General features: G+C 56.6%; 2 protein-coding genes across 3 annotated transcripts in view; one reads left to right on the top strand and one right to left on the bottom strand.

The window, feature by feature from the left end:
• The window catches only part of LOC139250206 (CD276 antigen-like), a 35,823-nt gene extending 28,764 nt beyond the window's left edge, over positions 1-7,059 (top strand). Inside the window, exons 4-5 of the mRNA XM_070872701.1 lie at positions 1,210-1,497; positions 5,442-7,059. Coding sequence (XP_070728802.1) covers positions 1,210-1,497; positions 5,442-5,590 — 437 coding nt within the window. The 3' untranslated portion in view covers positions 5,591-7,059. The remainder of the gene's footprint in view (positions 1-1,209; positions 1,498-5,441) is intronic.
• Positions 1-26,236, bottom strand: part of LOC139250210 (poliovirus receptor homolog) — a 114,857-nt gene that overhangs the window by 73,629 nt on the left and 14,992 nt on the right. The gene's annotated exons all lie outside the window — the stretch shown is intronic.

The following is a 26,236-nucleotide window of genomic DNA, read 5'->3' as shown; positions in this document are numbered from 1 at the left end:
GGGGGAGGGGTGTGGGGGAGGGGTGGGGGGTGTGGGGGGAGGGGAGGGATGGAGGAGGGGGGAGTGGGGAGTGCGGGGGAGGGATGGGGGAGGGGGAGTGCGGGGGAGGGATTGGGGAGGGGGGAGTGGGGAACGGGGAGGGATGGGGGAGGGGGGAGTGCGGGGGAGGGATGGGGAAGGGGGGAACGGGGGAGGGATGGGGGGAGTGGGGAACGGGGGAGGGATGGGGGAGGGGGAGTGCGGGGAGGGATGGGGGGAGGGGGAGTGGGGAACGGGGGAGGGATGGGGGAGGGGGGAGTGCGGGGAGGGATGGGGGAGGGGGGAACGGGGAGGGATGGGGGAGTGGGGAACGGGGGAGGGATAGGGGAGGGGGGAGTGGGGAACGGGAGAGGGATGGGGGAGGGGGGAGTGCGGGGAGGGATGGGGAGGGGGGAACGGGGGAGGGATGGGGGAGTGGGGAACGGGGGAGGGATAGGGGAGGGGGGAGTGGGGAACGGGAGAGGGATGGGGGAGGGGGGAGTGGGGAGTGTGGGGGAGGGATAGGGAGGGGGAGTGGGGAACGGGGGAGGGATGGGGGAGGGGGGAGTGCGGGGGAGGGCTGGGGGAGGGGGACCGGGGGAGGGATGGGGGAGTGGGGAACGGGGGAGGGATAGGGGAGGGGGGGTGGGGAACGGGAGAGGGATGGGGGAGGGGGGAGTGCGGGGGAGGGATGGGGGAGGGGGGGAACGGGGGAGGGATGGGGGAGTGGGGAACGCGGGGGAGGGATGGGGGAGGGGGGAGTGCGGGGGAGGGATGGGGGAGGGGGGAGTGCGGGGGAGGGATGGGGAGGGGGAACGGGGGAGGGATGGGGGAGTGGGGAGTGGGGAACGGGGGAGGAATGGGGAGTGGGGAACGGGGAGGGACTGGGGAGTGGGGAACGGGGGAGGGATGGGGAGTGGGGAGTGGGGACCGGGGGAGGGATGGGGGAGGGAATGGGGAGTGGGGAACGGGGAGGGATGGGGGAGGGGGAGTGGGGAACGGGGGAGGATGGGGGAGGGGGGAACGGGGGAGGGATGGGGGAGGGGGGAGTGCGGGGGAGGGATGGGGGAGGGGGAGTGGGAAACGGGGGCGGGATGGGGGCGGGGGAGGGGGGAGTGCGGGGGAGGGATGGAGGAGGGGGAGGGGCGCCGAGCGAGGCAGCGAGTGATGGGTCTCCCTCCCGTGTTGCAGCACCGTGCGGTGAGCCGCAGTTGACCCTCGACCTGCGGAACTGCTCGGGGGCGGGACTGGTCAGCCTGTGGGCCCTGGGGGGGTTCCCGCGGCCCGAGGTGAGCTGGGCCGACCAGCGGGGCCACAACATCACCCACATCACCGAGACACACTTCGACAGGTGTCCGGCGGGCCTGTACACCGTCTCCAGCCGACTGAACCACGCGGGGAGAGCCGGGGCCAAATATACCTTCACCCTGAGCAACCCGCTGCTTGACCAACGCATCACCAGGTCGATGGCCATCCTGGGTAAGTGAGCAACTGGATTCACACAGGGTCTTACGTCACAGAATTCAACCCTCACCTTGTGGGGACTAACCTGATTCCTTGACCACTTCCCCAACGTTACAACATTCATCTTGTTCCACCATCACACAATCGGTCGCTGGAGAAATACCACCAACGCTGTCTCCGCGAGATCCTGCAAATCCCCCGGGAGGACAGACGCACCAACGTTAGCGTCCTCGACCAGGCCCAACATCCCCAGCATCGAAGCACTGACCACACTCGACCAGCTCCGCTGGGCAGGGCCACATTGTCCGCATGTCCCCCAGACACGAGACTCCCCAAAGCGAGCGCTCCACTCGGAACTCCTTCACGGGCAAACGAGCCAAAGGTGGGCAGAGGAAACGTTACAAGGGACCGCCCTCAAAGCCTCCCTGATAAAGTGCAACATCCCCACCGACACCTGGGAGTCCCTGGGCCCAAAGACCAGTCCGCCCTAAGTGGAGGGAGTGCATCCGGGAGGGGCGCTGAGCACCTCGAGTCTCGTCGCCGAGAGCGTGCAGAAACCAAGCGCAGGCAGCGGAAGGAGCGTGCGGCAAACCAGTCCCACCCTCCCCTTCCCTCAACGTCTGTCTGTCCCACCCTCCCCTTCCCTCAACGTCTATCTGTCCCATCCTCCCTTTCCCTCAACGTCTATCTGTCCCACCCTCCCCTTCCCTCAACGTCTATCTGTCCCACCCTCCCCTTCCCTCAACGTCTGTCTGTCCCACCTGTGACAGGGACTGTGGTTCCCGTATTGGACTGTTCAGTCACCAAAGGACTCGTGTTAAGAGTGGAGGCGAGTCTCCCTCGATTGCGAGGGACTGCCTCTGATGATGAAATCGTTAGAAATTTACAGCACAGAAGGAGGCCATTCGGCAAATCGTGTCCGTGTTGTGCCGGCCGACCAAGAGCTACCCAGCCTAATCCCACTTTCCAGCTCTCGGTCCGTAGCCCTGCAGGTTACAGCACTTCAAGTGTACATCCAAATGTGGTGAGGGTTTCTGCCTCTACCCCCCTTTCAGGCCGTGAGTTCCCCCACAGACCCCCACCTCCCTCTGGGTGAAGACACTTCCCCTCAAACCCCCTCTAAACCTCCCCCCAATTACTTTCAATCCACGCCCCCTGGTTGTTGACCCCTCTGCCAAGGGAAACAGGTCCGTCCTATCCACTCTATCCAGGCCCCTCATCATTTTATACACCTCAATCAGGTCTCCCCTCAGCCTCCTCTGTTCCAAAGTAAACAACCCCAGCCTATCCAATCTTTCCTCATCGCTAAAATTCTCCAGTCCTGGCAACATCCTGGTAAATCTCCTCTGTACCCTCTCCAGTGCAACATCCTGGTAAATCTCCTCTGTACCCTCTCCAGTGCAACATCCTGGTAAATCTCCTCTGTACCCTCTCCAGTGCAACATCCTGGTAAATCTCCTCTGTACCCTCTCTAGTGCAACATCCTGGTAAATCTCCTCTGTACCCTCTCCAGTGCAACATCCTGATAAATCTCCTCTGTACCCTCTCTAGTGCAACATTCTGGTAAATCTCCTCTGCACCCTCTCTAGTGCAACATCCTGGTAAATCTCCTCTGTACCCTCTCCAGTGCAACATCCTGGTAAATCTCCTCTGTACCCTCTCCAGTGCAACATCCTGGTAAATCTCCTCTGTACCCTCTCCAGTGCAACATCCTGGTAAATCTCCTCTGTACCCTCTCCAGTGCAACATCCTGGTAAATCTCCTCTGTACCCTCTCCAGTGCAACATCCTGGCAAATCTCCTCTGTACCCTCTCCAGTGCAACATCCTGATAAATCTCTGCTGTACCTTCTGTAGTGCAACATCCTGGTAAATCTCCTCTGTACCCTCTCCAGTGCAACATCCTGGTAAATCTCCTCTGTACCTTCTCCAGTGCAACATCCTGGTAAATCTCCTCTGTACCCTCTCCAGTGCAACATCCTGGTAAATCTCCTCTGTACCCTCTCCAGTGCAACATCCTGGTAAATCTCCTCTGTACCCTCTCCAGTGCAACATCCTGGTAAATCTCCTCTGTACCCTCTCCAGTGCAACATCCTGGTAAATCTCCTCTGTACCCTCTCCAGTGTAACATCCTGGTAAATCCCCTCTGTACCCTCTCCAGTGCAACATCCTGGTAAATCCCCTCTGTACCCTCTACAGTGCAACATCCTGGTAAATCTCCTCTGTACACTCTCCAGTGCAACATCCTGTTAAATCTCCTCTGTATCCTCTCTAGTGCAACATCCTGGTAAATCCCCTCTGTACCCTCTCCAGTGTAACATCCTGGTAAATCTCCTCTATACCCTCTCCAGTGCAATAACATCCTTCCTGTAATGTGGTGACCAGAACTGCACGCAGTACTCCAGCTGTGGCCTAACCAGTGTTTTACACAGTTCAAGCATAACCTCCCTGCTCTTGTATTCCATGCCTAATAAAGGCAAGTATTCCGTATGCCTTCTTAACCACCTTATCTACCTGACCTGCTACCTTCAGGGATCTGTGGACCTGCACTCCCAGGTCCCTGTGTTCCTCTACACTTCTCAGTGTCCGACCATTTAATGTGTATTCACTTGCCTTGTTAGCCCTCCCCAAATGCATTACCTCACACTGCTCCGGTTTGAAATGCATTTGCCCCTGCTCTGCCCACCCGACCAGTTCATCGATATCTTCCTGCAGTCCCCAGCTTCCTCCTTCATTATCAACCACACGGCCTATTTTTGTATGGGTGTGATTGTTCTAGATCTGACAGTGCGGCACTCCCTCAGTACCGCCCCTCCGACAGTGCGGCGCTCCCTCAGTACCGCCCCTCCGACAGTGCGGCACTCCCTCAGTACTGTCCCTCCGACAGTGCGGAGCTCTCTCAGTACCGCCCCTCCGACAGTGCGGCACTCCCTCAGTACTGCCCTCCGACAGTGCGGCACTCCCTCAGTACTGCCCTCCGACAGTGCGGCACTCCCTCAGTACTGCCCCTCCGACAGTGCGGCGCTCCCTCAGTACTGCCCCTCCGACAGTGCGCCGCTCCCTCAGTGCGGTGCTCCCTCAGCACTGCCCCTCCGACAGTGCGGCACTCCCTCAGTACTGGCCCTCCGACAGTGCGGCACTCCCTCAGTACTGCTCCTCCGACAGTGCGGCACTCCCTCAGTACTGGCCCTTCGACAGTGCGGCACTCCCTCAGTACTGTCCCTCCGACAGTGCGGCGCTCCCTCAGTACTGCTCCTCCGACAGTGCGGAGCTCTCTCAGTACTGCCCCTCCGACAGTGCGGCACTCCCTCAGTACTGCCCCTCCGACAGTGCGGCGCTCCCTCAGTACTGCCCCTCCGACAGTGCGGAGCTCTCTCAGTACTGCCCCTCCGACAGTGCGGAGCTCTCTCAGTACTGCCCCTCCGACAGTGCGGCACTCCCTCAGTACTGCCCTCCGACAGTGCGGCACTCCCTCAGTACCGCCCCTCCGACAGTGCGGCACTCCCTCAGTACTGCCCTCCGACAGTGCGGCACTCCCTCAGTACTGCCCTCCGACAGTGCGGCGCTCCCTCAGTACTGCCCCTCCGACAGTGCGGCACTCCCTCAGTACTGCCCCTCCGACAGTGCGGCGCTCCCTCAGTACTGTCCCTCCGACAGTGCGGGGCTCCCTCAGTACTGTCCCTCCGACAGTGCGGCACTCCCTCAGTACTGGCGATGGGGGGAGTGTATGGCCCTGGATCACGGGGCTCGAGTCTCTGGAGTGGGGGCTCGAACCGATGAACCCTGTGACTCAGAGGCGGGGGAGAGGGCGAGGGTGTGCTCAACCCGCTGAGCGACTGTGATGCCAGTCAGGGTGTTGGTGAAGAGGGTCCCCGGGATAAGACAGCGGGTCGTGGAATGAACCTTTTCCCAGAGTTTGGCTGCACATCCTGATCTCTCCTTTCCTGTTCCTTTTTGACAGGGTCGTGTGACGTTACTGCAAGGCCACGAAGGGACAGGCAACATTTGCTGTATGGGATTATCCCTGCCGCGCTGATAACCTGCGTCGTCTTACTTACCTACTTCACACATCTGAGGGACAGGACTACAGGGAGGAACTTGGCTGTTTGAGCGAGGGTGGGTGGCGTTCAGTGGGGTACTGGGCTACAAACATTCCACTTCCCATACATCGGGAGCCTCCTATCAACAAGGGCAGACATCGACAACGAGATCCAATACCGCCTCCAGTGCGCCAGTGCAGCCTTCGGTCACCTGAGGATAAGAGTGTTCGAAGACCAGGCCCTCAAATCCACCAGCGAGCTCATGGTCTACAGGGCTGTAGTGATACCCGCCCTCCTGTATGGCTCAGAGACATGGACCATGTACAGTAGACACCTCGAGTCGCTGGAGAAATACCACCAACGCTGTCTCCGCAAGATCCTACAAATCCCCCGTGAGGACAGACGCACCAACGTTAGCGTCCTCGACCAGGCCAACATCCCCAGCATCGAAGCACTGACCACACTCGACCAGCTCCGCTGGGCAGGGCCACATTGTCCGCATGTCCCCCAGACACGAGACTCCCCAAAGCGAGCGCTCTACTCGGAACTCCTTCACGGGCAAACGGGCCAAAGGTGGGCAGAGGAAACGTTACAAGGGACCACCCTCAAAGCCTCCCTGATAAAGTGCAACATCCCCACCGACACCTGGGAGTCCCTGGGCCCAAAGACCAGTCCGCCCTAAGTGGAGGAAGTGCATCCGGGAGGGCGCTGAGCACCTCGAGTCTCGTCGCTGAGAGCGTGCAGAAACCAAGCGCAGGCAGCGGAAGGAGCGTGCGGCAAACCAGTCCCACCCTCCCCTTCCCTCAATGTCTGTCTGTCCCACCCTCCCCTTCCCTCAACGTCTATCTGTCCCACCCTCCCCTTCCCTCAACGTCTATCTGTCCCACCCTCCCCTTCCCTCAACGTCTATCTGTCCCACCCTCCCCTTCCCTCAACATCTGTCTGTCCCACCCTCCCCTTCCCTCAACGTCTGTCTGTCCCACCCTCCCCTTCCCTCAACGTCTATCTGTCCCACCCTCCCCCTTCCCTCAACGTCTATCTGTCCCACCCTCCCCTTCCCTCAACGTCTATCTGTCCCACCCTCCCCTTCCCTCAACGTCTATCTGTCCCACCCTCCCCTTCCCTCAACGTCTATCTGTCCCACCTGTGACAGGGACTGTGGTTCCCGTATTGGGCTGTTCAGCCACCGAAGGCCTCGTGTTAAGAGTGGAAGCAAGTCTTCCTCGATTCCGAGGGACTGCCTCTGGCCATGATAGTCATGAAAGGCACGATATAAAGGCAAGTCTTTCTTCAACTGACTCTTGATGGCATCATCGATGTATTTCTAGATTTCAAGAAAACTCCTCAAGTCTGTCGTAACCTCTGCCAAACCTTCCACAGCGTCCTCAGCTGAAGCAACAGGAGGAATTTGGGATTTAGTGACTGGTGGCTCCAACTGTATTATGTGATATCGTTGTCCGTAACTCACTGTCTGTAACTGTGCTTACATTAGTTTAATCTGATTTTAGATACTGACTGTTTGAACTAAAAGACATTAAACATAGAGATCCAGGCCATTCATTCAACCCCACACTGTGAGTCAGTGTGTGTGGGACCCTTACCCCAGTGAGAGTCAGTGTGTGTGGGACCTGTACCCCAGTGAGAGTCAGTGTGTGTGGGACCTGTACCCCAGTGAGAGTCAATGTGTGTGGGACCCGTACCCCAGTGAGAGTCAGTGTGTGTGGGACCCGTACCCCAGTGAGAGTCAGTGTGTGTGGGACCCGTACCTCAGTGAGAGTCAGTGTGTGTGGGACCTGTACCCCAGTGAGAGTCAGTGTGTGTGGGACTGTACCCCAGTGAGAGTCAGTGTGTGTGGGACTGTACCCCAGTGAGAGTCAGTGTGTGTGGGACTGTACCCCAGTGAGAGTCAGTGTGTGTGGGACTGTACCCCAGTGAGAGTCAGTGTGTGTGGGACTGTACCCCAGTGAGAGTCAGTGTGTGTGGGACCTGTACCCCAGTGAGAGTCAGTGTGTGTGGGACCCGTACACCAGTGAGAGTCAGTGTGTGTTGGACCCGTACCCCAGTGAGAGTCAGTGTGTGTGCGACCTGTACCCCAGTGAGAGTCAGTGTGTGTGGGACTGTACCCCAGTGAGAGTCAGTGTGTGTGGGACTGTACCCCAGTGAGAGTCAGTGTGTGTGGGACCCGTACCCCAGTGAGAGTCAGTGTGTGTGGGACTGTACCCCAGTGAGAGTCAGTGTGTGTGGGACTGTACCCCAGTGAGAGTCTGTGTGTGTGGGACCCGTACCCCCAGTGAGAGTCAGTGTGTGTTGGACCCGTAGCCCAGTGAGAGTCAATGTGTGTGGGACCCGTACCCCAGTGAGACTCAGTGTGTGTGGGACCCGTACCCCAGTGAGAGTCAGTGTGTGTTGGACCTGGAACCCAGTGAGAGTCAGTGTGTGTGGGACCCGTACCCCAGTGAGAGTCAGTGTGTGTGGGACCCGTACCCCAGTGAGAGTCAGTGTGTGTGGGACCCGTACCCCAATGAGAGTCAGTGTGTATGGGACCCATACCCCAGTGAGAGTCAGTGTGTGTGGGACTGTACCCCAGTGTGAGTCAGTGTGTGTAGGACTGTACACCAGTGAGAGTGAGTGTGTGTGGGACTGTACCCCAGTGAGAGTCAGTGTGTGTGGGACCCGTACCCCAGTGAGAGTCAGTGTGTGTGGGACCTGTACCCCAGTGAGAGTCACTGTGTGTGGGACTGTACCCCAGTGAGAGTCAGTGTGTGTGGGACTGTACCCCAGTGAGAGTCAGTGTGTGTGGGACCCGTACCCCAGTGAGAATCAGTGTGTGTGGGACCCGTACCCCAGTGAGAGTCAGTGTGTGTGGGACCCGTACCCCAGTGAGAGTCAGTGTGTGTGGGACCCGTACCCCAGTGAGAGTCAGTGTGTGTGGGACCCGTACCCCAGTGAGAGTCAGTGTGTATGGGACCCGTACCCCAGTGAGAGTCAGTGTGTGTGGGACTGTACCCCAGTGTGAGTCAGTGTGTGTGGGACTGTACCCCAGTGAGAGTCAGTGTGTGTGGTACTGTACCCCAGTGAGAGTGAGTGTGTGTGGGATCCGTACCCCAGTGAGAGTCAGTGTGTGTGGGACTGTACCCCAGTGAGAGTCAGTGTGTGTGGGACTGTACCCCAGTGAGAGTCAGTGTGTGTGGGAACCGTACCCCAGTGAGAGTCAGTGTGTGTGGGACCTGTACCCCAGTGAGAGTCAGTGTTTGTGGGACCCGTACCCCAGTGAGAGTCAGTGTGTGTGGGACCCGTACCCCAGTGAGAGTCAGTGTGTATGGGACCCATACCCCAGTGAGAGTCAGTGTTTGTGGGACCCGTACCCCAGTGAGAGTCAGTGTGTGTGGGACTGTACCCCAGTGAGAGTCAGTGTGTGTGGGACCCGTACCCCAGTGAGAGTCAGTGTGTGTGGGACCCGTACCCCAGTGAGAGTCAGTGTGTGTGGGACCCGTACCCCAGTGAGAGTCAGTGTGTCTGGGACCCATACCCCAGTGAGAGTCAGTGTGTGTGGGACCCGTACCCCAGTGAGAGTCAGTGTGTGTGGGACCCGGACCCCAGTGAGAGTCAGTGTGTGTGGGACCCGTACCCCAGTGAGAGTCAGTGTGTGTGGGACCCGTACACCAGTGAGAGTCAGTGTGTGTTGGACCCGGACCCCAGTGAGAGTCAGTGTGTGTGGGACCTGTACCCCAGTGAGAGTCAGTGTGTGTGGGACCCGTACCCCAGTGAGAGTCGGTGTGTGTGGGACTGTACCCCAGTGAGAGTCAGTGTGTGTGGGACCCGTACCCCAGTGAGAGTCAGTGTGTGTGGGACTGTATCCCAGTGAGAGTCAGTGTGTGTGGGAGCCGTACCCCAGTGAGAGTCAGTGTGTGTGGGACCCATACCCCAGTGAGAGTTAGTGTGTGTGGGACCCGTACCCCAGTGAGAGTTAGTGTGTGTGGGACTGTACCCCAGTGAGAGTCAGTGTGTGTGGGACTGTACCCCAGTGAGAGTCAGTGTGTGTGGGACCCGTACCCCAGTGAGAGTCAGTGTGTGTGGGACCCGTACCCCAGTGAGAGTCAGTGTGTGTGGGACCCGTACCCCAGTGAGAGTCAGTGTGTGTGGGACCCGTACCCCAGTGAGAGTCAGTGTGTGTGGGACCCGTACCCCAGTGAGATTCAGTGTGTGTGGGACTGTACCCCAGTGAGAGTCGGTGTGTGTGGGACCCGTACCCCAGTGAGAGTCAGTTTGTGTGGGACTGTACCCCAGTGAGAGTCAGTGTGTATGGGACCCGTACCCCAGTGAGAGTTAGTGTGTGTGGGACCCGTACCCCAGTGAGAGTCAGTGTGTGTGGGACTGTACCCCAGTGAGAGTCAGTGAATGTGGGACCCGTACCCCAGTGAGAGTCGGTGTGTGTGGGACTGTACCCCAGTGAGAGTCAGTGTGTGTGGGACCCGTACCCCAGTGAGAGTCAGTGTGTGTGGGACTGTACCCCAGTGAGAGTCAGTGTGTGTGGGACCCGTACCCCAGTGAGAGTCAGTGTGTGTGGGACTGTACCCCAGTGAGAGTCAGTGTGTGTGGGACTGTACCCCAGTGAGAGTCAGTGTGTGTGTGGGACCTGTACCCCAGTGAGAGTCAGTGTGTGTGTGACCTGTACCCCAGTGAGAGTCAGTGTGTGTGGGACTGTACCCCAGTGAGAGTCAGTGTGTGTGGGACCCGTACCCCAGCGTGAGTCAGTGTGTGTGGGACTGTACCCCAGTGAGAGTCAGTGTGTGTGGGACTGTACCCCAGTGAGAGTCAGTGTGTGTGGGACCCGTACCCCAGTGAGAGTCAGTGTGTGTGGGACCCGTACCCCAGTGAGAGTCAGTGTGTGTGGGACCCGTATCCCAGTGAGAGTCAGTGTGTGTGGGACACGTACCCCAGTGAGAGTCAGTGTGTGTGGGACCCGTACCCCAGTGAGAGTCAGTGTGTGTGGGACCTGTACCCCAGTGAGAGTCAGTGTGTATGGGACCCATACCCCAGTGAGAGTCAGTGTTTGTGGGACCCGTACCCCAGTGAGAGTCAGTGTGTGTGGGACCCGTACCCCAGTGAGAGTCAGTGTGTATGGGACCCATACCCCAGTGAGAGTCAGTGTGTGTGGGACTGTACCCCAGTGAGAGTCAGTGTGTGTGGGACCCGTACCCCAGTGAGAGTCAGTGTGTGTGGGACCCGTACCCCAGTGAGAGTCAGTGTGTATGGGACCCGTACCCCAGTGAGAGTCAGTGTGTGTGGGACCCGTATCCCAGTGAGAGTCAGTGTGTGTGGGACCCGTACCCCAGTGAGAGTCAGTGTGTGTTGGACCCGGACCCCAGTGAGAGTCAGTGTGTGTGGGACCTGTACCCCAGTGAGAGTGAGTGTGTGTGGGACCCGTACCCCAGTGAGAGTCGGTGTGTGTGGGACTGTACCCCAGTGAGAGTCAGTGTGTGTGGGACTGTACCCCAGTGAGAGTCAGTGTGTGTGGGACCTGTACCCCAGTGTGAGTCAGTGTGTGTGGGACCCGTACCCCAGTGAGAGTCAGTGTGTGTGGGACTGTATCCCAGTGAGAGTCAGTGTGTGTGGGACTGTACCCCAGTGAGAGTCAGTGTGTGTGGGACCCGTACCCCAGTGAGAGTCAGTGTGTATGGGACCCATACCCCAGTGAGAGTCAGTGTGTATGGGACCCTTACCCCAGTGAGAGTCAGTGTGTGTGGGACCCGTATCCCAGTGAGAGTCAGTGTGTGTGGGACCCGTACCCCAGTGAGAGTCAGTGTGTGTGGGACCCGTACCCCAGTGAGAGTCAGTGTGTGTGGGACCCGTACACCAGTGAGAGTCAGTGTGTGTTGGACCCGGACCCCAGTGAGAGTCAGTGTGTGTGGGACCTGTACCCCAGTGAGAGTGAGTGTGTGTGGGACCCGTACCCCAGTGAGAGTCGGTGTGTGTGGGACTGTACCCCAGTGAGAGTCAGTGTGTGTGGGACTGTACCCCAGTGAGAGTCAGTGTGTGTGGGACCTGTACCCCAGTGTGAGTCAGTGTGTGTGGGACCCGTACCCCAGTGAGAGTCAGTGTGTGTGGGACTGTATCCCAGTGAGAGTCAGTGTGTGTGGGACTGTACCCTAGTGAGAGTCAGTGTGTGTGGGACCCGTACCCCAGTGAGAGTTAGTGTGTGTGGGACCCGTACCCCAGTGAGAGTCAGTGTGTGTGGGACTGTACCCCAGTGAGAGTCAGTGTGTGTGGGACCCGTACCCCAGTGAGAGTTAGTGTGTGTGGGACCCGTACCCCAGTGAGAGTCAGTGTGTGTGGGACCCGTACCCCAGTGAGAGTCAGTGTGTGTGGGACCCGTACCCCAGTGAGAGTCAGTGTGTGTGGGACCCGTACCCCAGTGAGAGTCAGTGTGTGTGGGACCCGTACCCCAGTGAGAGTCAGTGTGTGTGGGACCCATACCCCAGTGAGAGTCAGTGTGTGTGGGACCCGTACCCCAGTGAGAGTCAGTTTGTGTGGGACTGTACCCCAGTGAGAGTCAGTGTGTGTGGGACCCGTACCCCAGTGAGAGTCAGTGAGTGTGGGACTGTACCCCAGTGAGAGTCAGTGTGTGTGGGACTGTACCCCAGTGAGAGTCAGTGTGTGTGGGACCCGTACCCCAGTGAGAGTCAGTGTGTGTGGGACCCGTACCCCAGTGAGAGTCAATGTGTGGGACCCGTACCCCAGTGAGAGTCAGTGTGTGTGGGACCCGTACCCCAGTGAGAGTCAGTGTGTGTGGGACCCGTACCCCAGTGAGAGTCAGTGTGTGTGGGACCCGTACCCCAGTGAGAGTCAGTGTGTGTGGGACCCGTACCCCAGTGAGAGTCAGTGTGTGTGGGACCCGTACCCCAGTGAGAGTCGGTGTGTGTGGGACCCGTACCCCAGTGAGAGTCAGTGAGTGTGGGACTGTACCCCAGTGAGAGTCAGTGTGTGTGGGACTGTACCCCAGTGAGAGTCAGTGTGTGTGGGACCCGTACCCCAGTGAGAGTCAGTGAGTGTGGGACTGTACCCCAGTGAGAGTCAGTGTGTGTGGGACTGTACCCCAGTGAGAGTCAGTGTGTGTGGGACTGTACCCCAGTGAGAGTCAGTGTGTGTGGGACTGTACCCCAGTGAGAGTCAGTGTGTGTGGGACTGTACCCCAGTGAGAGTCAGTGTGTGTGGGACCCGTACCCCAGTGAGAGTCGGTGTGTGTGGGTCTGTACCCCAGTGAGAGTCAGTGTGTGTGGGACTGTACCCCAGTGAGAGTCAGTGTGTGTGGGACTGTACCCAAGTGAGAGTCAGTGTGTGTGGGACTGTACCCCAGTGAGAGTCAGTGTGTGTGGGACTGTACCCCAGTGAGAGTCAGTGTGTGTGGGACTGTACCCCAGTGAGAGTCAGTGTGTGTGGGACCTGTACCCCAGTGAGAGTCAGTGTGTGTGGGACTGTACCCCAGTGAGAGTCAGTGTGTGTGGGACCCGTACCCCAGTGAGAGTCAGTGTGTGTGGGACCCGTACCCCAGTGAGAGTCAGTGTGTGTGGGACTGTACCCCAGTGTGAGTCAGTGTGTGTGGGACTGTACCCCAGTGAGAGTCAGTGTGTGTGGGACTGTACCCCAGTGAGAGTCAGTGTGTGTGGGACCCGTACCCCAGTGAGAGTCAGTGTGTGTGGGACTGTACCCCAGTGAGAGTCAGTGTGTGTGGGACCCGTACCCCAGTGAGAGTCAGTGTGTGTGGGACTGTACCCCAGTGAGAGTCAGTGTGTGTGGGACTGTACCCCAGTGAGAGTCAGTGTGTGTGGGACTGTACCCCAGTGAGAGTCAGTGTGTGTGGGACTGTACCCCAGTGAGAGTCAGTGTGTGTGGGACTGTACCCCAGTGAGAGTCAGTGTGTGTGGGACCCGTACCCCAGTGAGAGTCGGTGTGTGTGGGACCCGTACCCCAGTGAGAGTCGGTGTGTCTGGTTGAATAACGCGATGAGCTCTGGAATCAGGCTATGGAAAGTCTGTCTCGTTTGAGGAGCAAAGACTGAACAATGCCTGGTGTTGTGTGCTGGGGGCAGAGAAGTCCGGCCGACAATGGGAGCCTGTGTGTCGGTGGCTCAGGTGATGTCACAAACCTCCTGCTGCTGCTGGTGTCCAGGCTGGCTCTACAATGCCCAGAACTCGTCGCTGGCAGAGAGAGGGTGCAGGAGGAAGGTTACAGGTGCACCCAGACGGATGGAATTGGGGGTCTCGGCGATGGACCCCCAATGCATGGAGGAGCCTGAGACCCCCAGAGACCCCCGTGAGCTGCAGGACGAAGGGGAGGCGAGCGACACTCGAGCCCTCGAGGGCCGGCGGGCATCGGGCGCTGAAGGGGGTAGCGGTTCAGGGGGTCCCGCACCCATGGGTGCCCCAGCACCCTGCTCCTCCGTCGTTCGGGTGCTGGCCGTCCCTTCCCCCGCTGCACGGCATGTTCCCGATTATCTGGGCTGCTCCATCTTCGCCATGATGTTTTGTTTCCTGCCTCTTGGAGTCGCCGCTCTCGTGTACTCGATAAAAGTGAGTGTCATGCTGTCTCCGTCTCTCTGGGAGCGGGGCTGGGGGGGGGAGCGTTGAGCGGATTCAGGGGTTCGAGCAGGAGAGGGGGGCAGTGGGATTAGTTTGGGGACTGATACAGGACTATGGGGAGAGAGGGGGGCAGTGGGATTAGTCTGGGGATTGATACAGGACTATGGGGAGAGAGTGGGGCAGTGGGATTAGTTTGGGATTGATACAGGGCTATGGAGAGAGAGTGGGGCAGTGGGATTAGTTTGGGGATTGATACAGGGCTATGGGGAGAGAGCGGGGCAGTGGGATTAGTTTGGGGATTGATACAGGGCTATGGAGAGAGAGTGGGGCAGTGGGATTAGTTTGGGGATTGATACAGGACTATGGGGAGAGAGCGGGGCAGTGGGATTAGTTTGGGGATTGATACAGGGCTATGGGGAGAGAGCGGGGCAGTGGGATTAGTTTGGGGATTGATACAGGGCTATGGAGAGAGAGTGGGGCAGTGGGATTAGTTTGGGATTGATACAGGGCTATGAGGAGAGAGAGGGGCAGTGGGATTAGTTTGGGGATTAATACAGGACTATGGGGAGAGAGCGGGGCTGTGGGATTAGTTCGGGGATTGATACAGGGCTATGGGGAGAGAGCGGGGCAGTGGGATTAGTTTGGAGATTGATACAGGGCTATGGGGAGAGAGAGGGGCAGTGGGATTAGTTTGGGGATTGATACAGGGTTATGGGGAGAGAGCGGGGCAGTGGGATTAGTTTGGGGATTGATACAGGGTTATGGAGAGAGAGCGGGGCAGTGGGATTAGTTTGGGGATTGATACAGGACTATGGAGAGAGAGCGGGGCAATGGGATTAGTTTGGGGATTGATACAGGACTATGGGGAGAGAGCGGGGCAGTGGGATTAGTTTGGGGATTGATACAGGACTATGGGGAGAGAGCGGGGCAGTGGGATTAGTTTGGGGATTGATACAGGACTATGGAGAGAGAGCGGGGCAATGGGATTAGTTTGGGGTTGATACAGGGTTATGGAGAGAGAGCGGGGCAGTGGGATTAGTTTGGGGATTGATACAGGACTATGGAGAGAGAGCGGGGCAATGGGATTAGTTTGGGGTTGATACAGGGTTATGGAGAGAGAGCGGGGCAGTGGGATTAGTTTGGGGATTAATACAGGACTATGGGGAGAGAGCGGGGCAGTGGGATTAGTTTGGGGATTGATACAGGGCTATGGAGAGAGAGTGGGGCAGTGGGATTAGTTTGGGATTGATACAGGGCTATGAGGAGAGAGAGGGGCAGTGGGATTAGTTTGGGGATTGATACAGGGCTATGAGGAGAGAGTGGGGCAGTGGGATTAGTTTGGGGATTGATACAGGGCTATGGGGAGAGAGCGGGGCAGTGGGATTAGTTTGGGGATTGATACAGGGCTATGGGGAGAGAGTGGCGCAGTGGGATTAGTTTGGAGATTGATACAGGACTATGGGGAGAGAGCGGGGCAGTGGGATTAGTTTGGGGATTGATACAGGACTATGGGGAGAGAGCGGGGCAGTGGGATTAGTTTGGGGATTGATACAGGGCTATGGGGAGAGAGCGGGGCAGTGGGGTTAGTTTGGGGATTGATACAGGGCTATGAGGAGAGAGTGGGGCAGTGGGATTAGTTTGGGGATTGATACAGGGCTATGGGGAGAGAGCGGGGCAGTGGGATTATTTTGGGGATTGATACAGGGCTATGGGGAGAGAGTGGGGCAGTGGGATTAGTTTGGGGATTGATACAGGGCTATGGGGAGAGAGCGGGGCAGTGGGATTATTTTGGGGATTGATACAGGGCTATGAGGAGAGAGTGGGGCAGTGGGATTAGTTTGGGGATTGATACAGGGCTATGGGGAGAGAGTGGGGCAGTGGGATTAGTTTGGGGATTGATACAGGGCTATGGGGAGAGAGTGGCGCAGTGGGATTAGTTTGGAGATTGATACAGGACTATGGGGAGAGCGCGGGGCAGTGGGATTAATTTGGGGATTGATACAGGGCTATGGAGAGAGAGCGGGGCAGTGGGATTAGTTTGGGGATTGATACAGGACTATGGGGAGAGAGCGGGGCAGTGGGATTAGTTTGGGGATTGATACAGGGCTATGGGGAGAGCGCGGGAGGTTGAGATTAGTTTGGGATTGATACAGGACTATGGGGAGAGAGCGGGGCAGTGGGATTAGTTTGGGGATTGATACAGGACTATGAGGAGAGAGCGGGGCAGTGGGATTAGTTTGGGGATTGATACAGGACTATGGGGAGAGAGCGGGGCAGTGGGATTAGTTTGGGGATTGATACAGGACTATGAGGAGAGAGCGGGGCAGTGGGATTAGTTTGGGGATTGATACAGGGCTATGGGGAGAGAGCGGGGCAGTGGGATTAAGTTGCGTGACCCTTGTCCTTCCCCTCTCCGTCTCCTCTCCTCACCCCTTCACACCCTCTCCTCCATCAAGGGCGAAAAAGGGTGGTTCTCAATATACGACAGTCACCTAAGAAATCGAAGAGGGAATTCAGGAGAAACTACTTTACCCAGAGCTGGGTGAGAATGTGGAACTCGCTGCCACAGGGAGGGGTTGAGGCGAATAGTATCGATGCATTTAAGGGGAGGTTAGACGGACACATGAGGTGAAGGGAATAGAGGGTTATGCTGATCGAGTTAGAGGAGTAAAGATAGGAGGTGGCTCGAGTGGAGCATAAATGCTGGCATGGACTGGTTCGCCTGAATTTCCTGTTTGTGTGCCCTAAACCTGTGAAAGTTGTGAGGAGGATGCAAAGGGGCTTCAAGTGGATATAGACAGGCTCAGTGAGTGGGCAAGAACATGGCAAATGGAATATAATGTGGAGAATGTGAAGTTACCCATCTTGGTAGGAAGAATAGAACAGTGAGTATATTTTAAACGGTGTGAGATTGGGAAATTTTGGTGTTCAGTGGGACCTGGGTGTCGTTGTACACCAATCACTGAACGTTAACAGGCAGGAACCGCAAGTGATTGAGAAAGAAAATGGTATGTTGGCCTTTATTACAGGAGGGTTTGAGTATAAGAGTAAAGATGTCTTACTGCAATTATACAGGGCCCCGGTTTAACCACACCTGGAGTACTGTGCACAGTGTCGGTCTCCTTACCTCAGGAAGGATACACTTACCACAGAGGGAGTGCAGCGAAGGTTCTCCAGACTGATTCCCGGGATGGGGGGGATTGTCCTATGAGGAGAGATTGAGTAGACTGGGCCGATATTCTCTAGAGTTTAGAAGAATGAGAGGTGATCTCATTGCAACGTACAACATTCTTACAGGGCTTGACAGAGTAGATACAGGGAGGGTGTTTCCCCCCGGGCTGGGGAGTCTAGAACCAGGGGTCACACAGTCTCAGGATAAGGGGCCGGCCATTTAGGACTGAGATGCGTGCAGTTCTGGTCACCACATTACAGGAAGGAAGTGATTGCACTAGCGAGGGTACAGAGGAGATTTACCAGGATGTTGCACCATAGAGGGTACAGAGGGGATTTACCAGGATGTTGCAGTGGAGAGGGTACAGAGGGGATTTACCAGGATGTTGCACTGGAGAGGGTACAGTGGAGATTTACCAGGATGTTGCACTGGAGAGGGTACAGTGGAGATTTACCAGGATGTTGCACTGGAGAGGGTACAGTGGAGATTTACCAGGATGTTGCACTGGAGAGGGTACAGAGGAGATTTACCAGGATGTTGCACTGGAGAGGGTACAGAGGAGATTTACCAGGATGCTGCACTAGAGAGGGTACAGAGGAGATTTACCAGGATGTTGCACTGGAGAGAGTACAGAGGAGATTTACCAGGATGTTGCACTGGAGAGGGTACAGAGGAGATTTACCATGATGTTGCACTGGAGAGGGTACAGAGATTTACCAGGATGTTGCACTGGAGAGGGTACAGAGGAGATTTACCAGGATGTTGTACTGGAGAGAGTATTGAGGAGATTTACCAGGATATTGCACTGGAGAGGGTACAGAGGAGATTTACCAGGATATTGCACTGGAGAGGGTACAGAGGAGATTTACCAGGATGTTGCATTGGAGAGGTTACAGAGGAGATTTACCAGGATGTTGCACTGGAGAGGTTGCAGAGGAGATTTATTGGGATGTTGCACTAGAGAAGGTACAGAGGAGATTTACCAGGATGTTGCACTAGAGAGGGTACAGAGGAGATTTACCAGGATGTTGCACTGGAGAGGGTATAGAGGAGATTTACCAGGATGTTGCACTGGACAGGGTACAGAGGAGATTTACCAGGATGTCACACTGGAGAGGGTACAGAGAAGATTTACCAGGATGTTGCACTAAAGAGGGTACAGAGGAGATTTACCAGGATGTTGCACGAGAGAGGATGCAGAGCAGATTTACCAGGATGTTGCACTGGAGAGGGTACAGAGGAGATTTACCAGGATGTTGCACTAGAGAGGATGCAGAGCAGATTTACCAGGATGTTGCACTAGAGAGGATGCAGAGGAGATTTACCAGGATGTTGCACTAGAGAGGGTACAGAGGAGATTTACCAGGATGTTGCACTAGAGAGGATGCAGAGGAGATTTACCAGGATGTTGCACTAGAGAGGGTACAGAGGGGATTTACCAGGATGTTGCACTGGAAAGGATACAGAGGAGATTTACCAGGATGTTGCACTGGAGAGGGTACAGAGGAGATTTACCAGGATGTTGCACTGGACAGGGTACAGAGGAGATTTACCAGGATGTTGCACTGGAGAGGGTACAGAGGAGATTTACCAGGATGTTGCACTGGAGAGGGTACAGAGGAGATTTACCAGGATGTTGCCGGGACTGGAGAATTTTAGCGATGAGGAAAGATTGGATCGGCTGGGGTTGTTTACTTTGGAACAGAGGAGGCTGAGGGGAGACCTGATTGAGGTGTAGAAAATGATGAGGGGCCTGGATAGAGTGGATAGGACGGACCTGTTTCCCTTGGCAGACGGGTCAACAACCAGGGGGCGTGGATTGAAAGTAATTGGGGGGAGGTTTAGAGGGGGTTTGAGGGGAAATGTCTTCACCCAGAGGGTGGTGGGGGTCTGGGGGGGAACTCACTGCCTGAAAGGGTGGTAGAGGCAGAAACCCTCACCACATTTGGATGTACACTTGAAGTGATGTAACCTGCAGGGCTACGGACCGAGAGCTGGAAAGTGGGATTAGGCTGGGTAGCTCTTGGTCGGCCGGCACAACACGGACACGATGGGCCGAATGGCCTCCTCCCGTGCTGTAAATTTCTATAAGGAGAAACTTCTTTGCTCAGAAGGTGGTGAATCTTTGGAATTCTATGCCCCAGAGAGCTTTGGAGGATCTGTCTTTGAGTATATTCAAGGTAGATTTTTGGATATTAAGGAAATTGAGGGATGAGGGGATTGAGCGGGAAATTGGAGTTGAGGCAGATGATCAGCTGTGATCTCATTGAATGGTGGAGCAAGCTCGAAGGGCCGAATGGCTGACTCCTGCTCCTAAGTCTTATGTCTGGGTCATCCACGGTGAGGTATGCAATTGTGAGCCTAGTGGATGAACTGGTAATGTGTAACGATCTCATTGGATATTGATGAGGCCACACCTGGAGTACTGCGTGCAGTTTTGGTCTCCATATTTACGAAAGGATATACTTGCTTTGGAGGCAGTTCAGAGAAGGTTCACTTGGTTGATTCCGGGGATGAGGGGGTTGACTTATGAGGAAAGGTTGAGGAGGTTGGGCCTCTACTCATTGGAGTTCAGAAGAATGAGAGGCGATCTTATCGAAACGTATCAGATTATGAGGGGGCTCGACAAGGTGGATGCAGAGAGGATGTTTCCACTGATGGGGGAGACTAGAACTAGGGGGCATGGTCTTAGAATAAGGGGCCGCCCTTTTAAAACTGAGATGAGGAGGAATTTCTTCTCTCAGAGGGTTGTAAATCTGTGGAATTCTCTGCCTCAGAGAGTTGTGGAAGCCGGGACATTGAATATATTTAAGACAGAGATAGACAGTTTCTTAACCGATAAGGGGATAAGGGGGCGGGCAGGGAAGTGGAGCTGAGTCCATGATGGGATCAGCCATGATCGTATTAAATGGCGGAGCAGGCTCGAGGGGCCGAATGGCCGACTCCTGCTCCTATTTCTGATGTTCTAATGGATGGCGGAGCAGGCTCGAGGGGCCGAATGGTCTCCTGCTCCTTATGTTGTGATGTAACCCTGTGCTGAGCTGTTGGAGGACGCGGAGAGAGGCGGGGGGAGTGTGGAGCTGGGGACTGGGGGGAGGGGGAATCACGGCCCCTGTTGTAATCGTCGAACCTACTCTGCCTTTTGCATTCCAGACGTGGTCAGCGAACCGGGCAGGGACCACAGCCTCGGCCCAGCGAAACCTGATGATCTCACGGCAGCTCAACATCGGGGCTGTGCTGATTGGGGTCATCGTGCATTTCGTGTGGGCCGCCCGCCTGATCATTGCCTTCATCGAACGGTCCTGAGCAGGCTACTCTTCACCTCCCTACCCCGCCGTACACACACACACACACACACACACACACCCCAGGCAGGGGCCCAGGGGAGCATCAGAGAACATCGGACTGTCCATACCCTCAACCTTCCGAGAGAGCCCAGGACGAACTGCCATCTCCCATGGAGCTTTCTGTCTTGCTCGGGGCAAGTACCGAGGAGCTCCGCAACCAACGAAGAACTTTGTTTTTGAACCGCGGTCACTATTGTAAGAGATTACATAGACAATAGGTGCAGGAGCAGGCCATTCGGCCCTTCGAGCCTGCACCACCATTCAATAGGATCATGGCTGATCATTCCCTCAGTACCCCATTTCCTGCTTTCTCTCCATACACCCTTGGTCCCTTTAGCCGCAAGGGCCACATCTAACTCCCTTTTGAATATGTCCAACAAACAATAGAGGATCAGCCATGATCTTATAGAATGGTGGTGCAGACTCGAAGGGCCGAATGGCCTACTCCTGCTCCTATTTTCTCCGTAACGTGGTAAACACAAATTTGCGCACAGCAAGCTCCCACAAACGGCGGAGACTGGCCTCCAGTCGTCCTGGTTAACCCTTGCCACAGGACCAAGACCTCGCTCCGTCAAGCCCCGTGTGGTGACTGGTGTACAACGGTCACCCCACGTTAAAACAATCCACCCACAGGCACCTACCCACCATCGAAACTGAGTTCAGCAGTCACCTGTGTACCCATTCTTTAGTGTGGAAGCAATTTCAATGGTCTGCTGTTGATGACAAACAGCGATGTGATAATGAGCCAGATCATGGTTTTTTTTAAGTGATGCTGGTTGAACAACAATCTATATTTATATACTGTGTTTAACAGAGTGAAACATCCCATGATAATTCACAGGAGCATTGTGAGATAAATATTTGATACCGAGCCCCATAATCAGAAGTTAGCGCAGGAGACCAAAAGCTGGGTCACAGAGGTGGGTTTTAAGGAGCGTCTTGAAGGAGGAGAGAGAGGTGGAGAGGTTCAGGGAGGGAGTTCCAGAGCTTGGGGCCCAGGCAGCTGAAGGCACGGCCACCGATGGTGGAGCGATGGAAATCGGGGGGATGCTCAGGAGGGCAGAATTAGAGGAGCGCAGACATCTCGGGGGGTTGTGGGGCTGCAGGAGATTACAAAGATAGGGAGGGGTGTAGGGGCTGGAGGTGGTTACAGAGATAGGGAGGGGTGTAGGGGCTGGAGGGGGTTACAGAGATAGGGAGGGGTGTAGGGGCTGGAGGTGGTTACAGAGATAGGGAGGGGTGCAGGGTCTGGAGGGGGTTACAGAGATAGGGAGGGGTGTAGGGGCTGGAGGGGGTTACAGAGATAGGGAGGGGTGTAGGGGCTGGAGGAGGTTACAGATAGGGAGGGGTGTAGGGGCTGGAGGAGGTTACAGAGATAGGAAGGGGTGCAGGGGCTGGAGGGGGTTACAGAGATAGGGAGGGGTGTAGGGGCTGGAGGAGGTTACAGAGATAGGGAGGGGTGCAGGGGCTGGAGGGGGTTACAGAGATAGGGAAGGGGTGTAGGGGCTGGAGGGGGTTACAGAGATAGGGAGGGGTGCAGGTGCTGGAGGAGGTTACAGAGATAGGGAGGGGTGTAGGGGCTGGAGGAGGTTACAGAGATAGGGAGGGGTGTAGGGGCTGGAGGAGGTTACAGATAGGGAGGGGTGTAGGGGCTGGAGGAGGTTACAGAGATAGGGAGGGGTGCAGGGGCTGGAGGGGGTTACAGAGATAGGGAGGGGTGTAGGGGCTGGAGGGGGTTACAGAGATAGGGAGGGGTGTAGGGGCTGGAGGAGGTTACAGATAGGGAGGGGTGTAGGGGCTGGAGGAGGTTACAGAGATAGGGAGGGGTGCAGGGGCTGGAGGGGGTTACAGAGATAGGGAAGGGGTGTAGGGGCTGGAGGGGGTTACAGAGATAGGGAGGGGCGAGGAGGCCTTGGAGGGATTTGTAAACAAGCATGTTAATTTTGAAATCGAGGCGTTGCTTAACCGGGGGCCAGTGTAGGTCAGTGAGCACAGGGGGTGATGGGTGAGTGGGACTCGGTGTGAGTTAGGACACGGGGTCAGTGAGCACAGGGGGTGATGGGTGAGTGGGACTGGGTGTGAGTTAGGACACGGGGTCAGTGAGCACAGGGGGTGATGGGTGAGCGGGACTCGGTGCGAGTTAGGACACGGGGTAGTGAGCACAGGGGGTGATGGGTGAGGGGGACTGGGTGTGAGTTAGGACACGGGGTCAGTGAGCACAGGGGGTGATGGGTGAGTGGGACTGGGTGTGAGTTAGGACACGGGGCAGTGAGCACAGGGGGTGATGGGTGAGTGGGACTGGGTGCGAGTTAGGACACGGCGTCAGTGAGCACAGGGGGTGATGGGTGAGTGGGACTCGGTGTGAGTTAGAACACGGGGCAGTGAGCACAGGGGGTGATGGGTGAGTGGGACTCGGTGTGAGTTAGGACACGGGGCAGTGAGCACAGGGGGTGATGGGTGAGTGGGACTGAGTGTGAGTTAGGACACGGGGCAGTGAGCACAGGGGGTGATGGGTGAGTGGGACTGGGTGTGAGTTGGGACACGGGGCAGTGAGCACAGGGGGTGATGGGTGAGTGGGACTCGGGGTGAGTTAGGACACGGGGCAGTGAGCACAGGGGGTGATGGGTGAGTGGGACTCGGTGTGAGTTAGGACACGGGGCAGTGAGCACAGGGGGTGATGGGTGAGTGGGACTGAGTGTGAGTTAGGACACGGGGCAGTGAGCACAGGGGGTGATGGGTGAGTGGGACTGGGTGTGAGTTGGGACACGGGGCAGTGAGCACAGGGGGTGATGGGTGAGTGGGACTCGGGGTGAGTTAGGACACGGGGCAGTGAGCACAGGGGGTGATGGGTGAGCGGGACTGGGTGTGAGTTAGGACACGGGCAGTGAGCACAGGGGGTGATGGGTGAGTGGGACTGGGTGTGAGTTAGGACACGGGGGCAGTGAGCACAGGGGGTGATGGGTGAGTGGGACTCGGTGTGAGTTAGAACACGGGGCAGTGAGCACAGGGGGTGATGGATGAGTAGGACTCGGTGTGAGTTAGGACACGGGGCAGTGAGCACAGGGGGTGATGGGTGAGTGGGACTCGGTGTGAGTTAGGACACGGGGCAGTGAGAACAGGGGGTGATGGGTGAGTGGGACTGGGTGTGAGTTAGGACACGGGGCAGTGAGCACAGGGGGTGATGGGTGAGTGGGACTGGGTGTGAGTTGGGACACGGGGCAGTGAGCACAGGGGGTGATGGGTGAGTGGGACTCGGGGTGAGTTAGGACACGGGGGCAGTGAGCACAGGGGGTGATGGGTGAGTGGGACTGGGTGTGAGTTAGGACACGGGGTCAGTGAGCACAGGGGGTGATGGGTGAGTGGGACTCGGTGTGAGTTAGGACACGGGGCAGTGAGCACAGGGGGTGATGGGTGAGCGGGACTGGGTGTGAGTTAGGACACGGGGTCAGTGAGCACCGGGGGGGATGGGTGAGTGGGACTGGGTGTGAGTTAGGACACGGGGCAGTGAGCACAGGGGGTGATGGGTGAGCGGGACTGGGTGTGAGTTAGGACATGGGGCAGTGAGCACAGGGGGTGATGGGTGAGTGGGACTCGGGGTGAGTTAGGACACGGGGACAGTGAGCACAGGGGGTGATGGGTGAGTGGGACTCGGTGCGAGTTAGGACACGGGGTCAGTGAGCACAGTGGGTGATGGGTGAGTGGGACTGGGTGTGAGTTAGGACACGGGGTCAGTGAGCACAGGGGGTGATGGGTGAGTGGGACTGGGTGTGAGTTAGGACACGGGGTCAGCGAGCACAGGGGGTGATGGGTGAGTGGGACTGGGTGTGAGTTAGGACACGGGGCAGTGAGCACAGGGGGTGATGGGTGAGTGGGACTGGGTGTGAGTTAGGACACGGGGCAGTGAGCACAGGGGGTGATGGGTGAGTGGGACTGGGTGTGAGTTAGGACACGGGGCAGTGAGCACAGGGGGTGATGGGTGAGTGGGACTGGGTGTGAGTTAGGACACGGGGTCAGCGAGCACAGGGGGTGATGGGTGAGTGGGACTGGGTGTGAGTTAGGACACGGGGCAGTGAGCACAGGGGGCGATGGGTGAGCGGGACTCGGGGCGAGTTAGGACACGGGGACAGCCGAGTTTTGGATCACCTCTAGTTTACGTCGGGGCAGAATGTGGGAGGCCGGCCAGGAGTGTGTTGGAATGGTCAAGTCTGGAGGTAACAGAGGCAGGGATGAGGGTTTCAGCAGCGGATGAGCTGAGGCAGGGGGCGGAGATGGGCGATGTTACGGAGGGGGAAATAGGCAGTCTTGGTTATGCTGCAGATATGTGGCCGGAAACTAATTTCCGGGTTGGATATGTGGCCAAGGTTATGAGCAAATATTGGCCCCAGGACATCTGGAAGAACTCCCCCAGCTCTTTTTCGAAATAGTGGCCGTGGGATCTTTTGCATCCACCCGAGCGGGCAGACGGGTCTCATCAGAAAGTTGGCCTGGAAGTCTCTGGAGTGGGGCTGGACTCCACGACCTTCTGACTCAGACCGAGAGCGTTACCAACAGAGCAGTCAAGTGTGAGGTCATGCATTTTGGCAGAAAAAAAATCAAAGAGCAAGTTATTATTTAAATGGAGAAAGATTACAAAGTGCCGCAGTACAGCGGGACCTGGGGGTACTTGTGCATGAAACACAAAAGGTTAGTATGCAGGTACAGCAAGTGATCAGGAAGGCCAATGGTATCTTGGCCTTTATTGCAAAGGGGGATGGAGTATAAAAGCAGGGAAGTCTTGCTCCAGTTATACAGGGTATTGGTGAGGCCACACCTGGAGTACTGCGTGCAGTTTTGGTCTCCATATTTACGAAAGGATATACTTGCTTTGGAGGCAGTTCAGAGAAGGTTCACTCGGTTGATTCCGGGGATGAGGGGGTTGACTTATGAGGAAAGGTTGAGGAGGTTGGGCCTCTACTCATTGGAATTCAGAAGAATGAGAGGTGATCTTATCGAAACGTATCAGATTATGAGGGGGCTTGACAAGGTGGATGCAGAGAGGATGTTTCCACTGATGGGGGAGACTAGAACTAGGGGGCATGGTCTTAGAATAAGGGGCCGCCCATTTAAAACTGAGATGAGGAGGAATTTCTTCTCTCAGAGGGTTGTAAATCTGTGGAATTCTCTGCCTCAGAGAGCTGTGGAGGCCGGGACATTGAATATATTTAAGACAGAGATAGACAGTTTCTTAACTGATAAGGGGATAAGGGGGCGGGCAGGGAAGTGGAGCTGAGTCCATGATCGGATCAGCCATGATGGTATTAAATGGCGGAGCAGGCTCGAGGGGCCGAATTGCCCACTCCTGCTCCTATTTCTGATGTTCTTATATCCCTCCCCCAGTCCCACAACCCCTCCCCCCATTATTTCATCTGCAGAGTTCAATCTGTTCTCCTTACCCAAGAAAGGATATATTTGTCTTAGAGGTGGTGCAACGAAAGAATTACATTTATATAGCGCCTTTCACGACCACCGGATGTCTCAAAGCACCTCACAGCCAATGAAGTACTTGTGCAGTGCACTCACTGTTGTATTGTGGGAAACGCCAATTTGCGCACAGCAAGCTCCCACACACAGCAATGTGA

This window comes from Pristiophorus japonicus, unplaced genomic scaffold (assembly GCF_044704955.1).
Source record: "Pristiophorus japonicus isolate sPriJap1 unplaced genomic scaffold, sPriJap1.hap1 HAP1_SCAFFOLD_350, whole genome shotgun sequence".
NCBI classification, from domain to species: domain Eukaryota; kingdom Metazoa; phylum Chordata; class Chondrichthyes; family Pristiophoridae; genus Pristiophorus; species Pristiophorus japonicus.
This window is presented reverse-complemented; position numbering and strand designations above follow the sequence as displayed.